We start from the raw sequence: 17,245 nt of genomic DNA, 5'->3' as shown, positions 1-17,245 counted from the left end.
TTTTGCATTGATCGCTGCATTCTGCAATATTAAGTGAAGACACAATCATATGAGATAAATCTTGTACGTATGCTGACTTTAGTTTCAATTTGGGTGGGACTGTGGGAGTAGAACTGTAGGAGCAACGAATTTTTTGGTCCATGCAGTAAGATCATGGAAAGACGAAGATGTTTGGTTGTCACTCTTTTCAAAGGTTATATTATCGCAAAAATGATATTTATGTTGTAGATAATAACGCAAATATAGAAGATTATTATATATATATGTGTGTATGTATATGTTTATGTTTATGCAATTGTGTAATTGCACAAAGAAAGTAGAGAAGAAACGTGATGGTGAGGGAGAGGGTGAGGGACAATAACACATCTCTTTTTACTTTGAAATCTTATATATTGTCTATATCTCACTCTCATCACATATTTATAGGTACAAAACAAATGATGAGTCACTTAATTAAAAGAGATAAACATGACAAGTGTTAAAACATGTGTCATGTTTAGTGATGAATAATCACTTTTTTATAACACTCCCCCTTGAATATTCATCACTAGAGAATTACGTACTGCCTCATTAAAAACCTTATCATGGAAAAATCCATTGGGATAAAAACCATGACAAGGGAAAAAGAGTACAAAGACGTAATCTCCCCCTGGAAAAGATATGAGTGGTCTTTTCTTCAAAGATCTCCTAGATGACACATTCCGATGCTATGAATATGCTTTCTGAATATAGTAGTCGGAAGCGCCTTTGTGAATAGGTCTGCTGCATTGTCATTTGAGCGGATATGTTGGATATCAACTTCCTTCTTTTGCTCGAGTTCTTGAGTGTAGGACAAAATCTTGGAGGTATATGCTTTATTCTGTCGCTCTTGATGTAACCTTCTTTGATTTGGGCGACACAAGCAGCATTGTCTTTGAATAATGTTGTTGGCTCTTTCTTGGTGATTATTCCACTTGATTCTTGTATGTGGTTAGTCATTGATCTCAGCCATACACATTCCCTTGATGCTTCATGAGGAGCAATTATTTCTGCATGATTTGAGGAAGTGGCGACCAAAGTCTGTTTCTGTGAGCGCCATGAGATTGCAGTTCCTCCAATAGTGAAAACATATCCAGTTTGGGATCGAGATTTATGAGGATCCGATAAATATCCTGCATCTGCAAAACCAACAAGACCAAACGCAGAGTTTCTACGATACAACAATCCCAAGTCAATCGTACCTTGAAGATAACGTAATATGTGCTTAATTCCATTCCAGTGCCTGTGGGTAGGAGCTGAGTTGTATCTTGCAAGTAAATTAGTTGCAAATGCAATGTCTGGTCGGGTACAATTTGCAAGATACATAAGTCCACCGATAGCACTCATATAAGGTACTTCGGGACCAAGTATTTTTTCATTCTCTTCACAAGGTCTGAATGGATCTGTGTCAACATTCAGGGACCTACCGACCATTGGAGTACTCAAAGGAGTCGCTTTATCCATATAAAAGCGCTTTAAAATCTTTTTCGTATAATTTGACTGATGCACAAATACTCCATCTTGGAGATGTTCTATTTGAAGACCGAGACAAAATTTTGTCTTTCCAAGATCTTTCATTTCGAACTCTTCTTTCCTATGAGTTCTAGCATCATCAATCTCCTTTTGAGTTCCAATTATATTGAGATCATCAACATATACAGCAATGATCACAAATCCCGATGAGGATTTCTTTATAAAGACGCAAGGGCATATTTCATTATTTACATATCCTTTCTTCAATAAGTAATCGCTTAAGCGATTATACCACATGCGTCCGGATTGTTTTAATCCGTAAAGTGATCGCTGTAATTTTACCGCATATATCTCATTAGGCTTTTCCGTTAAAGTCTCAGGAATCTTAAATCCTTCTGGAATTTTCATGTATATTTCATTATCCAATGATCCATATAAATACGCTGTCACTACATCCATAAGGTACATTTCTAAATTATTAGAAGCTGTTAGACTCATTAAGTATCTGAATGTAATTGCATCCATGACCGGAGAATATGTTTCCTCATAATCAACTCCCGGCCTTTGAGAAAAACCTTGTGCAACAAGTCGGGCTTTATATCGTGTTATCTCATCTTTCTCATTTCTCTTTCTCACGAAAACCCACTTGCACCCAACAGGTTTTATATCATTAGATGCAATGACAATAGGTCCGAAGACATTTCTTTTATTAAGGGAGAACAATTCAGTTTGCATTGCACTTTTCCATTTCTCCCAGTCAGGCCTTTGTTGGCACTCTGACACAGACCTTGGATCAGGATCATCATTTTCATAATCAATCTCTTTAGATGCAGAAAAAGAAAATATTCCATTTTCATCATCGATTTCATCTCTAGCCCATAATTTTCCATCTTGGGCATAGTTAATAGAGATCTCATAATTTTCTGTATCGTGTTCCTGATGACTTTTCTCTTCACTTGGTTCCTCTTGAACCTTTTCATTTCCGTCTCCCATTTTCTTTTTCTTTCGGGGATTTTTATCTTTAGAACCTATTGGCCTCCCCCGTTTCAATTGAACTTTAGGCTCATTATCCTTTTTCCCATCGATTTCCTCTTTTGGAATTTCAACTCTTGATGGTGCATTTGCAGCGGGAATATGTGATTTTGTCACTCTTTTTGTATCTGTGAACGCATCTGGTAATTGATTTGCCAAATTTTGTAAATGTACAATTTTCTGAACTTCCAGCTCACGTTGATTCGTAGGGGGGTCAAGATGTACCAAAGATGGTGTATTCCATGTAATCTCTTTTGGTACCTGTTTAATTCCTCCCCCTAACGCTGGAAATTCATCTTCATTAAAATGGCAATCAGCAAAACGTGCTGTAAACATATCACCAGTTTGTGGTTCAAGATAATTTATGATACTCGGTGATGCATAACCGACGTATATTTCCAATCTCCTTTGTGGCCCCATTTTTGTTCTTTGCGGTGGGGCTATAGGAACATAAACCGCACATCCAAAAACACGGAGATGAGAAATGTTTGGTTCTTGACCAGACGTTAATTGTAAAGGGGAATATGTATTGTATGCACTTGGTCGTATTTAGACCAATGCTGCAGCATGCAATATAGCATGACCCCATATAGAAATTGGGAGTTTTGTTCTCAATATCAACGGTCTAGCAATGAGTTGTAACCGTTTAATCAAAGATTCAGCCATGCCATTTTGTGTATGAACATGAGGGACCGGATGTTCAATATCAATTCCCATTGACATACAATATTCATTAAAAGCTTGTGAAGTGAATTCACCAGCGTTATCAAGCCTTACTTTCTTTATGGCATAATCAGGGAATTGTGCTTTTAACCTGATTATTTGGGAAATGAATTTTGCGAAAGCCGTATTTCGTGTTATCAAAAGACACACATATGACCATCTACTAGATGCGTCAATCATTACCATAAAATAACGAAATGGCCTGCATGAAGGGTGAATAGGTCCACATATATCACCATGTATTCTCTCTAAGAATATTGGCGATTCATTCCCGACTTTGGTTGGCGATGGCCTAATTATGAGTTTTCCTTGAGAACATGCATCACATGAAAACTCACCAGAACAATAAATTTTCTGGTTTTTTAACGGGTGGCCATTAGAATTTTGCACAATTTTTCGCATCATGATTGAACCAGGATGTCCAAGTCTCTCATGCCAAATCTTAAACGTATTAGTAAACTTTGAGTTTACTGTAACATACGATGCGAATACATTTATTTTTGTGCAATATAATCCAGAGGATAACATTGGTAACTCTTCCAATATATGTTTTTCCTCGGATTTGATGCAAAGATATTCAATGCCATTCTTATTCATAGTCTTTATATGATATCCATTTCTTCGGATATCTCTGAAACTTATCAAGTTTCGTTGAGACTTAGGGGAATAGAATGCATCTTTTATTTCAAATTTTGTTCTCTTGGCATTAAAAAATTGGCTTCGCCAAAGCCCATTATAATCTTTGCATTTCCAGATATAGTGCTCACGCCTTTAGCGGAGTCATTTATTTTGAGAGAGGAGAAATATTTTTTATCTCTAAATATTGAGTGCGTAGTAGCACTATCTGCTAGACACATTTCTTCGTCCTCAATCTCAAAAGTTGACATTTTATAAAGATTTTAATCGCATGATTTTCCGCTCTCTTGATTGACGAGGAAATCTGCGATATCCAGATGAGTTTCATCATTGAGACCATGGTAGGAAGGTCCAGCTTCATTTGAGATGAGATTGGTCTCAACGTCTCTTTCTTTTTCCTTTTGAGACGCTTGATATAGATCGGCCAAATGCTTTGGTATACGACAAGTTTGGTACCAATGACCTTTCATGCCGCATCTGTAACAAATACTCTCATCTTTTTTCTTTATAATGCGGCTGGCATCATTTACATGAAGATCGTTGTTGGCTTTGCCAGCGTTGAAGCTATTAGAATAGTGACCTCTTCCTCTACCTCGGCCATGACCTCCTCCACGCCCACGACCACGGCCACGGCCTCGACCGCGTCCGCGTCCTCGTCCTTGCCAATTATAACTGGATGAAGCAACATTCACTTCTGGAAGTGGAGCTGATCCAGATGGGCGAGTTTGATGATTCAGCATCACGAGTTGATTATTTTGTTCAGCAACAAGAAGAACGTGCATTAACTCAGAAAATCGAGTGTATCCTTTGGTCTGGTATTGTTCTTGCAGGATTACATTTCCAGGATGAAAAGTTGAGAGCGTTTTTTCGATCATATCATAATCGCTCACTTCTTCGCCACACAAAGCCATCCTGGAGGTGATTCCGAACATAGCGGAATTAAATTCACCAACACTTTTGTAATCCAAGAACCAGAGATTTAACCACTCATGTCTAGCCTTTGGTAAGATCACATATTTCTGGTGATCAAACCTATCTTTGAGTGATTGCCAAAGATCTACAGGATCTTCTTTCGTGATGTACTCATTTTTCAGATTATCGTGGAGGTGGTGGCGTAAAAACACCATGGCTTTGGCCTTATCCTCATCTGACGTCGTTTTCGACGGATCGATGGTGCTTAAAAGCCCATCTGATCTCAGATGCATTCGTGCATCCAATGCCCATGTCATATAATTTTTTCCAGATACATCAATGGCAAGGATTTCAAGTCTGGCGAGATTTGACATAATTATCTACATGAATAATAAGTCCATTATTAATTTATTCATGAGATTTTGATGAGGCAGAGCCTTCCATAATATAATATAAATCTTAACATATGATCGAGAAGGCATGATCGAGAAGGCAGAGCCTATCTTTTTGATCAAGAATGTAGATCTATATGATCAAGGAGGCAGAGCCTACCATTATGATCAAGGAGAAGACATAGTCTTTTTACTCCGTAAATATCTCATATATATATATTCTTGAATTTAAAGAAATTTTAAATAAACAAATTCGACATAAATTAGATGTTACGTCAAAAGATTGATCTGTATAGAAACGGTTAGATCGGTTGGAGCAGAGAGACGATCGTGCTGATAACGTGTTGTAGATAATAACGCAAATATAGAAGATTATTATATATATATATGTGTGTATGTATATGTTTATGTTTATGCAATTGTGTAATTGCACAAAAAAAGTAGAGAAGAAACGTGATGGTGAGGGAGAGGGTGAGGGACACTAACACATCTCTTTTTACTTTGAAATCTTATATATTGTCTATATCTCACTCTCATCACATATTTATAGGTACAAAACAAATGATGAGTCACTTAATTAAAAGAGATAAACATGACAAGTGTTAAAACATGTGTCATGTTTAGTGATGAATAATCACTTCTTTATAACAATTTAGACATAATTTGTCAAATTCTCCATATTATATACACTGAAAGGTACTTATCAGTAGGGTTGCACTTGCACACTATTACGTGTTATCGAAGACTTGTTAGTTAATTACTTATTTTGTGTTCATCTTGAAGAAAACATACTCGATCGTACAGTTATAACTTATGGTCTTCCTTCAATTCTACTAATGATTGAAGTTAAAAGAACACCGGAATAAGTCAAACAGAATATAGAGAAGATATATATAGCATCTGAAGTGTGAACAAGTTAATTACAATTTGACAACGAAACCTGATGATTATAAAGTCTCATGATTACATTAATTGGTGTTGAAACTATATTCTAAACGACATGTTACTATTTTGTGTACGTAGATCAGTAGATGATTTCCGAATTCCGACTAATGGTATTGATTATTGAAGAGCAATGATATTACTGCTCAAAAGGTTTACTGTTAAGATTCCCAAATATCAACTACTGGTTGTCCATATCCGTTAGTTGGGTTTTGATAATCGAACATTATATTTTTGCTTCTATTTTTTCATTTTGTAATATATTTTCAGTGTACAGAGTTGAAACTTTCTACCGTGCATATGTCGTTTTACTTAAAACTGGTGGGGAAGGTAATTACATAAATGATAGACATATATATAGGTAGGTAATATAAATTAAATACTACAAGATGAATATAAAAGGCGACAAAAAGACATTAAATACAAATGGTATAATGTAACGTTCCGTTCTAGTGGCCATTGGGGCCGGTGGTGTCCTCCTTTTCTTGATTCACTTCATTAAAGAAGTGAGACCACCAAATTCAATATTTCAAGAATTATTATTGTTCCTTTTTTGACATCAGACCTCATATATTAGTATTATTATAACTGGATATGGTCGTATGGTCTGGTCAAACAAAATTGTATATACAATGAACTTATAAAATTCCAATTTCTCAAGCGGGAAATGAAAATTTCAAGATGGTGTGATAATATCAAATTTATTTAATATCAAATCGTCGTCATCTCTCCTCAAATTCAATGTCTCAATGTCTCAATATCAAATTTATTTAATATAATCGGAGTATTTTTCTTTCTTTCTGGAAATTGGGTTTATCCTTTAGCATTCAATAACAGATTAGTCAAATACTCAAATGTCACTCTCTCTCGCCTTACCAAAAAAAAAAATGTCACTCTCTCTCTCTCTTGCATATTATCCAAAACCATATGGGATTGAATTACAAAAGAATTAAAAGACCTTAATTGGACCTTACAATATTTATTTCCATTTATAGTAATTAAACGTTACCACTTTTTTTTTTTTGCTCTATAGTTTTTTTCTTTCTTTATTCGCCATTGCTCTATAGCTAAATAGCTATTTCATGAATGATAAATCATACGTATAACGTGCTTATATTTGATGAAGCTCGAAAACAAGATAATTTAGCGTAAGTTGACAATGTTTATATACACTATACTACTATAGGGTATAGCTGCCTAAATTAAAAGTCTCTGTCTTTTAGAGTTTCCTCGAGTCAACTTCATTATTTTTGGGTTTCTAAGTTGTTTTTTTTTTTACACTCACTATTATCAAACCAAAAAAGAAAGAAAGAAGACAACTTGGTTAACCATATCAGAACCAAGAAATTGACAACTGATGTAAGAAGGGGGGGTAGTAAAGTAAATTCAGAAAGGGTCCACAAAAGTGAGCAATAGAAGAGACAGGCGTCTAGAGAAGCTCGCTCAAACTTTTGCACGAACACCTAAAAGTTCAATGGTCCAAAAGGACGGCTCTGGTCGAGAGATAGAAGAAGAGAAGAGAGAGGACCGCTTCAGAGACCCGTTATTACGAAAGATCAAATCATAATCCCCTTATCGTACGCCTCCCATCAGAGTCCTTTATTTTTTTTTTAACGTACGCACACACGCTCCCAATATATCTTCCCAAAGTACAAAGTAGAAAGAGACGGTAATAAGACTTCTCACACGACTTTCAAAGTACAAAAATCTCTGCCTGAAAATTTAAAAACCTTTTGTTTTGTTTGGTCTCTCTCTCTTCCTCTCTTCTTCTTTTTTTTATTTTAACCCTTTTCTTCTCACTCGCTAGCAAAAAAAAAAACAGACAAAGAAACTTCCTTTTTATGATAAAGGTAATATTTTTATTCCATGGGAATATAAAAGTTAAGATTTTTTGGGTTTCTTTTTTTTTGTTTTCCCTTATTTGATCTTTGCTCTCTTTGCTTTTAGGAAATTTTCTAATTTACGTTTTCTTCTTTGTTCTTGTAGATCTGATTCTTCCTCTTTTTCTTTTCTCTCTCTCTCTTTCTCAGGTATGATGATAGCAAACAAATGATACACCCATGTCTTGTGTGTCTGCTTCATGCAACATGTTGGTTTGGATTTGGTTAATCTAAAGTTCTCTTTTTTTTTAAAGATAAGGTTTTCGGATTCTCTTCCTGTCTTGTAATAGTTTCTTGTCGGAGAGCCCATCAGCCCAAAAAGAAAAAGAAAAAAAAAAGTTTTATTTCTAATTTTTACTGGAGAAGAAAAGGAAAAAAATCAATGGCGAATCCTTGGTGGGTTGGGAATGTTGCAATCGGTGGAGTTGAGAGTCCCGTGACTTCATCAGCTCCTTCTTTACACCACAGAAACAGTAACAACAACAACAACACACCGACTATGACCCGTTCGGATCCAAGATTGGACAATGACTTCACCAGTGGAAGCCCTAACAATACTCAGACTCAGAGCCAAGAAGAGCAGACTAGCCGTGACGAGCAGCCCGCCGTTGATCCTGGATCTGGATCCGGTTCTACGGGTCGGCGTCCTAGAGGTAGACCTCCTGGTTCCAAGAACAAACCAAAGAGTCCGGTCGTCGTCACCAAAGAAAGCCCTAACTCTCTTCAGAGCCATGTTCTTGAGATTGCTACTGGCGCTGACGTGGCGGAAAGCTTAAACGCCTTTGCTCGTAGACGCGGCCGTGGTGTTTCTGTGCTGAGCGGTAGTGGTTTGGTCACTAATGTTACTCTGCGTCAGCCTGCTGCCTCTGGTGGAGTTGTGAGCTTGCGTGGTCAGTTTGAGATCTTGTCTATGTGTGGTGCTTTTCTTCCTACTTCTGGTTCTCCTGCTGCAGCCGCTGGTTTGACCATTTACTTAGCTGGAGCTCAAGGTCAAGTCGTGGGAGGAGGTGTCGCTGGTCCGCTTATTGCCTCTGGGCCTGTTATTGTGATAGCTGCTACGTTTTGCAATGCCACTTACGAGAGGTTACCGATTGAAGATGAACAGCAACAGCAACAACAACAACAACAAGAGCAGCAACTACAGCTAGAAGATGTGAAGAAGCAGAAGGTGAAGGAGGATGATGATAACGAGAGTGGGAATGATGGAAACGAAGGACCGATGCAGCCGCCCATGTATAATATGCCTCCTAATTTTATGCCTAATGGTCACCAAATGGCTCAACACGACGTGTTTTGGGGTGCTGCTCCACCTCGTGCTCCTCCTTCATATTGATGATGATAGTTTAGTTAGGCGGTGGTGGTGGTGGTTGGGTTGGCACGTTTGGAAGGATTATATTTTCCGTTAGGATGGTTAGGCTTTTGTTTATTAAAGCTATTATCAAGTATCTTTTTTTTCTTACGGATGAGATCGGATGACTTTTAGCTAGTGTTTGTTGGTTTGTTTTGTGACGGCTATTACTGGTTTTTCTGACTTAAGACTATTTTGATCTCGAATAGCTTTGTATGATGAAGGTGAAATTGATTGTAGAATCGTCTTTGAAATTTGATGTTGGAAAAACCAAAGCAAATGGTGTGTGTGTGTGTGTTTCTGCAATGGAAGCAATTACGACTATCATTCCTTTCTTTATTGTTGTTGGTAAGTCTTTGTGATTCTTTTTCGATATCTTGCTGTTTGTTAATCGCTTATAAGTATATCTTTGCTCTCCAAACTCTTACCTGTTGAGGCTGATTATATTATCTTAGTTTAGTTTTTTTTTTTGAGCTTGTAATGGGATTAAGAGTTATCGAGGGAAGGGTGTTACTTGCAGCTAGATATCGATGCTTATATGTTGCATCTAGTGAGTGTATATATGGTTCATTTTGAATCTTAAGTGCTTTTGACATAAGATTTAGAGTATACAAATCGGTTAGTTAATGTTGATGAAGTTTTGTGTGTGTTAACTTATTCTAGTCAGAGTTGTTTGTTAGCTGATGGATTTCAACAAAGTTCATTTCTTTGGTCCCAAAAAAGCATACGATTGATCAGAATTGTATCTTTTCCCAGAATGTTTGGGTCTTTGGCATTGTCTTTAGTCTTACCTATTCCTTTTATGTATATAAAAAACATGAGTACGGAAGATTTGGTCCCATGACTAAACTCCGTAGCAATTTTGTATTTTAAAGGCTAAAATACAAAAAGTTGTAACCTTTAGTTACTTGGATAATTTTTTAGAGTACGGTTTAGAGTTAATTGTGTTTGTAATTGCATGTGCACACCAAAATATTATTTAACTAAAACATAATATTTCATCATGCAAATTGTGAAATGTGTTTTTCTATTTATATGAAAATCACATTTTTCACATCTGAATTATCTGCAATGATGGCAGCCAATACTATCATCTGCAAATTGATGTGTTAAGTGTTAAAACATTGATCTAAATTTGTATTTCTCTGGTCATCTTAATATTAGTATTAATAATAATATGATCGATCACGCACATTGCAAAAGATTGAAGGTTGAGTAGTGTAAGTGGTGTAACTAAAAATTTGTACTTCTTGCATACACAGTAATAAGCAAAACCGAGTGCTGGAGTTGCTAGTACGAGTCGATATCTGACATTATGGTTCAGTTTTAAGAAACACATGTTTATTGGATTAGAGCCAAACTGCTTTGTTTTTTTTTTTTGTTTTTTGGTTTGATTAGAAAAAATGATGTGGTTAATCCGGTTTATAACTCTTTTGTTCGGATTCAGCTTCTGATTTTTTGGCCAATAAAGTCAGAAGTTTACTGAGCCAATTTCGAGTTCGACCGACACAAATCTCCACTATATATATGTGCGGTTCTTTTTCAGTCATGCAATAATATTCACGTTTGACGTTTGATTATACTAATTGCTAAACTACATATTTTCTTACAATGTATCTAGATATGAAATTATGAATTAAATAATAATTAGCTTTGGAATTTTGTGATTATTAATCAAATTTTCTATTTGGCATGTTCCTACTGTTTGTTATTCGTCGTTATGCCATCATTTTACTATTTCATTCCAGTGATCACCAGTTACCACAATCAACGTGAATCGTGTTCCATTTTCGATAGTTCTATTAACTTTTAACCGCTTTTATTCAAAAACCCATTTTTCTTGAAGGACCTTTATCTTTAATTAGCTGTTAATCGACACAAAACGTAGACTAAATTATCCCATCTTTTTGTTATTTTCAATATCTTCTCTAACTGATTAATTGACTTCTTTTTCCCTATCCAAGAACAATTCTTCTTACTTCATCTTTCTTAAAGATAACTTCTTCCATTCCAATAATTTTAAATGTCAAGTGGGTCATTTACACGATTCACACTATATAAAAACCCGCGTCATGACGATACTTTAGAATATTTAATTGATGAACTTTTATCGAATGGGTGAAAGTATATAAAGTTATTTTCTTGGTTTTAGTTTTAGTACTTTTGCCAAGACATCGTCATCGGTGCCTAACCACGTTACTGGAATAGTGTCCAGACTGTATGCTTTGTAGCTTACCCGACAACATTGTGTGCGTTAGTTTTAGTTCTATTGCATACGTCGCCTATAAGGATATAGTCATAACTTCTCACATAGTTACTAATTTAGTACTATTAAAAAGATAAAATATGAGGTGTTTTTCAGTCATTTACTACTTGATGTTTTACTCTTAAGCTTACTTTTAGAGCATAATTTGACTACTTAAGAGATAAATTTGAAGACACGACTTAACTATTAAAAAAACTTATAGATCAACGGAATTGTATCGTATCTTACAACCAACGAATAAACCACATATATAGTCTTAGATCAACGAATAAACTTATATATTTTGCCAAGATATGTCACCATATAAAAGGTTTTGTTTAGTCGATAAAAAATAGTTTCACGAAGTGTTTACATAGTTTAAAAAATATTTTCAAGTGTACGTACACAATTTTTGTAATGTGCTTTAGGGCATCTCCAACCCATATCTCCTTTTTTTTTCTTCAAAATAGAGTAACTCTATTTTGGAGTTGGGTTTTGCTCCAATCCTACTCCATTTTGGAGTAAAAAATAGAAATCTCCAAATTGTAGTGTAAAATAGAAATAGAGATCTCCAAATATAGAGAAGAAAATGGAGAATCTCTATTTTGGAGAAAAAAATGGAGATGAGTTGGAACAAAATTAACTCCAAACTCCATTATGAAGATGAAAATGGAGATGAGTTAGAGTTGGTTTTATTACCTTTACATATGCATTCGTAGTTTGCATGTAATGATAAAACAATGTAAACACACTGTTTAATACTTAAAACGCTAAATAATAATAATCATTCTCTTCATCTTCATGTATTGTTTGGACTTACTCACATATAAAGTTATAAACTATCACACAATTCAGAAGTTTAGTCAGACGTCATTTAAACCGTTAAACATCAGTTTAAAATCATGAAACATGGAACGAACCCCGATATCCTCTAGTAATACAGTTGTATCCGTCAGAAGAAAAGGTTAAGAAAATCGTAAGTCAAAAAATCTTACAATTTATACGCACTTGCTCATCGATTAAACTAATCAGTACCGACGATCTCGATTGATAGCAACAACATCGGAACTCAAAAGTAAATGGTACTAACCTCGTATACTCATACTTTAATATTAGACTTGCATTCACTGTTTGAATATTATAAAGTTTCATCTCTGTCTAGAAATAATCACATGTTCCTCTATCACCAACATTATTCTCAGCATCACATGCTTTCATAATCTTCACAATCTTCTTAACCTCTACTCCTACTAGATCGTATGCTAGAAGAACTATAACCCTTAAAACCTCATTAACCATTAATGTGTATGCTTCTCTCCCAAGAAAACAATTCTTGATGGCTCAGACGACCTTTGTTTTCGTCTGGTTACTACTACTTTTCTTCACACACTTAGTTTCATCTCTACCTCAAGACTTCTCCTTCGTTGGATTTAAAAAAGCCTCAGAGAATCTAGTCATAACCGGAGTTGCAGAGATCGCCGACACTGGAGCCATCAGGCTCACAACAGACACACAACGCGTGATCGGTCACGCTTTCTACTCCTTACCAATCCGGTTCAAGCCACTCGGTGTTAACCGAGCTCAGTCTTTCTCCACGTCTTTTGCAATCGCCATGGTTCCAGAGTTTGTTACTCTTGGAGGCCATGGACTTGCCTTCGCCATCGCTCCGAGTCCAGATCTCAAAGGTTCTCTTCCTAGCCAGTACTTAGGTCTTTTGAATTCAAGCAGAGTTAACTTCTCGAGCCACTTCTTCGCTGTGGAATTCGATACTGTCAGGGATTTGGAGTTTGAAGACATCAATGATAACCATGTTGGAATCGATATAAATAGTATGGAGTCAAGTACTTCAACTCCCGCTGGATACTTCCTTGCTAATTCAACCAAAAAAGAGCTTTTCCTGGACGGTGGTAGAGTGATTCAAGCTTGGATTGATTACGATTCAAACAAGAAAAGGTTAGATGTTAAGCTTTCTCCATTCTCGGAGAAACCAAAGTTGTCTCTTCTTTCTTACGATTTTGATCTGTCCTCTGTTTTGGGAGATGAAATGTATGTTGGATTCTCTGCTTCTACCGGTTTGTTAGCTAGTTCACATTACATCTTAGGTTGGAACTTTAACATGAGTGGAGAAGCATTGTCTCTGTATTTGCCATCTCTCCCTCGGATTCCTAGTTCAATCAAGAAGAAGAAGAGCACTGGTTTGATCCTTGGAGTATCTCTCATGTGTTCCCTTTTGATCATCGCGGTTCTTGTCGCTGCATCGGTGTTCATAGTAAAAAAGGCTAAAGATGAAGACAGAGTTGAAGAGTGGGAGCTTGATTTTGGTCCGCATAGATTTTGTTACAGAGAGCTCAAGAAAGCTACTAATGGTTTTGGGGACAAGGAGCTTCTCGGGTCTGGAGGATTTGGTAAAGTATACAAAGGTAAACTTCCCGGTTCAGAAGAGTTTGTAGCCGTCAAGAGAATCTCTCACGAGTCAAGACAAGGTGTACGAGAGTTCATGTCAGAGGTCTCGAGCATTGGGCATCTCCGGCATAGGAATCTTGTTCAGTTGCTTGGTTGGTGTCGAAGACGGGATGATTTGCTTCTTGTCTATGATTTCATGCCTAATGGAAGCTTAGACATGTACTTGTTCGACGAAAACCCTAAAGTTATCTTGACTTGGAAGCAAAGATTCAAAATCATCAAAGGGGTTGCTTCCGGTTTACTCTACCTACATGAAGGATGGGAACAAACAGTCATTCACCGAGATATTAAAGCCGCCAACGTTTTGTTAGACGGTGAAATGAACGGGCGGGTGGGAGATTTCGGTCTAGCTAAGTTATATGAGCATGGATCGAACCCAGGAACCACAAGAGTGGTTGGTACATTTGGTTACTTGGCACCAGAACTCACAAAATCCGGGAAACTGACAACAAGTACAGATGTTTATGCATTTGGAGCGGTTTTGTTAGAAGTAGCTTGCGGAAGAAGACCGATCGAAACAAGTGCCTTACCGGAAGAGCTTGTAATGGTTGATTGGGTTTGGTCAAGGTGGCAAAGCGGAGACATTAGAGACGTTGTGGACAGGAGACTCAACGGTGAGTTTGATGAAGAGGAAGTGGTTATGGTGATCAAATTAGGCCTTCTCTGTTCGAACAATTCGCCTGAGGTTCGACCTACGATGAGACAAGTGGTTATGTATCTCGAAAAGCAGCTCCCGTCGCCTGAAGTTGTCCCTGCACCAGATTTCTTAGATGCAAATGATAGTATGTGTCTTGATGAGGGAAGTGGTAATGCAGGTGAGTTTGAGGATTTTGTGGATTCAGCTAGGTTTTATAGTGGACCGAATGAAACTACTACTTCATCCATATTCTCCTTCTCCGGTAAAACTAGAACTGATCCAAGATAACAAGCTTCTTTTAAGCACGTTTTGGTAACATTTTCAAGCATATTCTACAATGTAAACTGAATTCTGTTAAAATGTAACATATTTTTATCATCTGCTGTTTTTCAAGTTAACTACTTAATGCTGTTTTTGGTTTTGGGGTAGAATTCTTGCATTTAAGTCAAAAAGTTGCAAGATATGTGCTTATATTATAATTTTTACAATATTTACCCATATGTTGGAACAGAGAATAAGGAAGCTACCATTACTATGAAGAAGAAAGTTGTAAAGCTAAAATAAAAAAGAGCAAAAACGTAAACCATTGTATTCTTTAATTTCTGAAAGGAAAAAAAAAGCCTACTGACACAACAACACTAGCAATAAACCATCAGCGTAGGTGTTATAAGTTTTGTGTGTCTATGTTATTAAAATAAGAGAGTAACTTGCCATTCTTTACCATAAAGTAGGGAAGCTCCACATCAGTACTGGTTTTTGAAGCAGAGTGGCTCGAGCTTTCAAGTGTGTCTTGAGGAGTAACATCAACATAATGGAGAATGTCATTGAAGATAACATAAGACCCTTTTTGACAACCCGCCACATAGAAAAATTGCAAAAACTTCCTCTCTGTTTTGTCGTCTAGAGTCACGGAACCGCAAACCATGATAAACATTCTATCTTTGAAGGATCTGCAAATCTGATAATCCACACTATTCAGTACAAAGTTAGAAGCTCTCTTATGCTCATTAGCGACCCTCTTGTTGATGGCCTGCACCAAAAATTTGTAAAACTTAGATTCCATCAAAATTTCCTCTAGAAAATACGTAGGAATAGGAGCTTTTGGAACTTACATCAAGGCCTGGCATATCGACCATTGTTCTACCAGACGTCGAAGTCGGTCTGCTCGTAACACTTTCATTGACATACATCAAACCAACTTCTTCACGCATAGGCAACTCGTAGTAAACTTTGACAAATCCAGCTGCAAATTCTGCATATATATATAGTCACACCAAAACTAATTAAGTTTTGTAACCTTTTATATTGAATCGAACACTATTTATATAGCAACTTACCTGATTCAGGAACGGAAGGTATCTCTGGTACTGAATCGATATAGCGGAGGATATCATTGACGATAGCATAAGACCTATCTTGACGACGTGCTAAGTACAAAGATTGAACAAATCGCCTCCTCAATTTTTTATCTTTACAAGTCAAGAAACCAGTAACCATGATAAATGCACCATCTTCAGAACTAGGGTTGCAACTCTGAGCGGCGAAACTCATCACATCAAACGAAGCACCTTCATAGTCGCAAGAAACTATTTGCTCCTGAATTGCCTACATAATCAAGATCCAACAATCTTTTTGTTTCAACACAAACATGCATCAAACATAGAAACAGAAACTAAGAGAAATTTTGTATTTTACCTCAGGCGATGTGAAAGACATCATTGTACCATCGGGACCAGGTCTAGTCATAACACTGTCGTCGGCATACCACATCATGTGAACTACGTCGGGATAGACTCCTAGGTTCAGGAAGTAAGATTGGAGAAAGCAATTTGCTAACGCTTCGGAAGTATTTAAATTCGTGAAGTGAGATTGAATAAAGCCATTAGCTGACAATACTGACGGATCAACTTCTTTCATGGAATCCATATGATCTGCACTAGGAAGAAACCCTAGGAAACGACGAAGAAATACCCAAAAAAAAAAACCCCTAGATATTAGATATATCAAAATCTATCTCTCCGGAACAAACGTATCTCGTGAATTGGATTAAGTCTCTCTCTTGATCAATCGCTGCTGATCGAGAAGTTAAAGGAATCAGTGGAGGCGGCAGTTGTGAGACGGTTTATAAATTTGGAAACCTACACGTTCGTTTCAACTTCTTTATATATGGGTCAGTTTTTTCATTATATTATTAAATACAGTATTTTTTTAATAAATTATTAAATTGAATTGAATTAAATAAGGAGAGTAAAATGTGAATTAGGATGAAATAAAGGGGGGGGGGGGGGGGGCTTCTTAAAAAAAAGATAGCTTTCTTGATTTCATGACAATATATAGATGATCATCTTTAGGGAAATAATGTTTTATAGTAGAGTATGATGTTGCTTGCTACTTACATGTAAATGAATACAACATACGGAAACATATTTTAGTTGTGATATGTAGGATTAATTTTGTTGTGATGGTAAACCGTCTAGACTTAAATTAAAAGTATGAAAAACGTAGTGATGAAAGAATTTGAGCCGAGACAGAAACCCCTATATT

The 17,245-nt window shown here is 36.5% G+C and overlaps 4 protein-coding genes across 6 annotated transcripts; 2 read left to right on the top strand and 2 right to left on the bottom strand.

Moving 5' to 3' along the window:
* Positions 1 to 4,145: 4,145 nt before the first annotated feature.
* Positions 4,146 to 5,168, bottom strand: LOC147939042 (uncharacterized). Its single transcript, XM_087465840.1, has one exon. It carries the CDS (start codon positions 5,166 to 5,168, stop codon positions 4,146 to 4,148), a length of 1,023 nt encoding a protein of 340 aa, XP_087321966.1.
* Positions 5,169 to 7,489: 2,321 nt separating this feature from the next.
* LOC104712191 (AT-hook motif nuclear-localized protein 15) lies at positions 7,490 to 9,691 on the top strand. 3 transcript variants are annotated; one of them, XM_010429035.3, is made up of 2 exons: positions 7,490 to 7,797; positions 8,159 to 9,691. In XM_010429035.3, the coding sequence occupies exon 2, from the start codon at positions 8,391 to 8,393 to the stop codon at positions 9,339 to 9,341; it is 951 nt and encodes a 316-aa protein (XP_010427337.1). In that variant the 5' UTR covers positions 7,490 to 7,797; positions 8,159 to 8,390; the 3' UTR covers positions 9,342 to 9,691. The 3 variants fall into 3 exon arrangements, with proteins under 3 accessions (XP_010427337.1, XP_010427334.1, XP_010427335.1); XM_010429032.3 differs by having other exon boundaries at positions 7,595 to 7,978; XM_010429033.3 differs by having other exon boundaries at positions 7,703 to 7,978; positions 8,115 to 9,691.
* A 3,211-nt stretch (positions 9,692 to 12,902) lies between these two features.
* LOC104715684 (L-type lectin-domain containing receptor kinase S.4) lies at positions 12,903 to 15,127 on the top strand. The gene has a single exon (XM_010433073.2). The coding sequence runs from the start codon at positions 12,938 to 12,940 to the stop codon at positions 14,987 to 14,989; it is 2,052 nt and encodes a 683-aa protein (XP_010431375.2). The 5' UTR covers positions 12,903 to 12,937; the 3' UTR covers positions 14,990 to 15,127.
* Positions 15,128 to 15,154: 27 nt separating this feature from the next.
* LOC104712190 (uncharacterized) lies at positions 15,155 to 16,833 on the bottom strand. Its single transcript, XM_087464401.1, has 4 exons — positions 16,397 to 16,833; positions 16,039 to 16,306; positions 15,814 to 15,953; positions 15,155 to 15,731 (listed from the first exon to the last, which is right to left on the bottom strand). The coding sequence occupies exons 1-4, from the start codon at positions 16,625 to 16,627 to the stop codon at positions 15,366 to 15,368; spliced, it is 1,005 nt and encodes a 334-aa protein (XP_087320527.1). The 5' UTR covers positions 16,628 to 16,833; the 3' UTR covers positions 15,155 to 15,365.
* Positions 16,834 to 17,245: the final 412 nt, after the last annotated feature.

This window comes from Camelina sativa, chromosome 9, assembly GCF_030686135.1.
Source record: "Camelina sativa cultivar CO46 ecotype springtype chromosome 9, ASM3068613v1".
Lineage (NCBI taxonomy): Eukaryota > Viridiplantae > Streptophyta > Magnoliopsida > Brassicales > Brassicaceae > Camelina > Camelina sativa.
This window is presented reverse-complemented; position numbering and strand designations above follow the sequence as displayed.

Excerpts from the sequence above, each read along its gene's own strand:
- LOC147939042 (XM_087465840.1), bottom strand. The coding sequence starts at position 5,168 with ATGTCAAATCTCGCCAGACTTGAAATCCTTGCCATTGATGTATCTGGA.
- LOC104712191 (XM_010429035.3), top strand. The coding sequence starts at position 8,391 with ATGGCGAATCCTTGGTGGGTTGGGAATGTTGCAATCGGTGGAGTTGAG.
- LOC104715684 (XM_010433073.2), top strand. The coding sequence starts at position 12,938 with ATGGCTCAGACGACCTTTGTTTTCGTCTGGTTACTACTACTTTTCTTC.
- LOC104712190 (XM_087464401.1), bottom strand. The coding sequence starts at position 16,627 with ATGGATTCCATGAAAGAAGTTGATCCGTCAGTATTGTCAGCTAATGGC. Across the intron at positions 16,307-16,396 it reads TGTCTTTCACATCGCCTGAG|GCAATTCAGGAGCAAATAGT; the intron begins GTAAAATACAAA and ends TTGATTATGTAG. Across the intron at positions 15,954-16,038 it reads ACCTTCCGTTCCTGAATCAG|AATTTGCAGCTGGATTTGTC; the intron begins GTAAGTTGCTAT and ends ATATATATGCAG.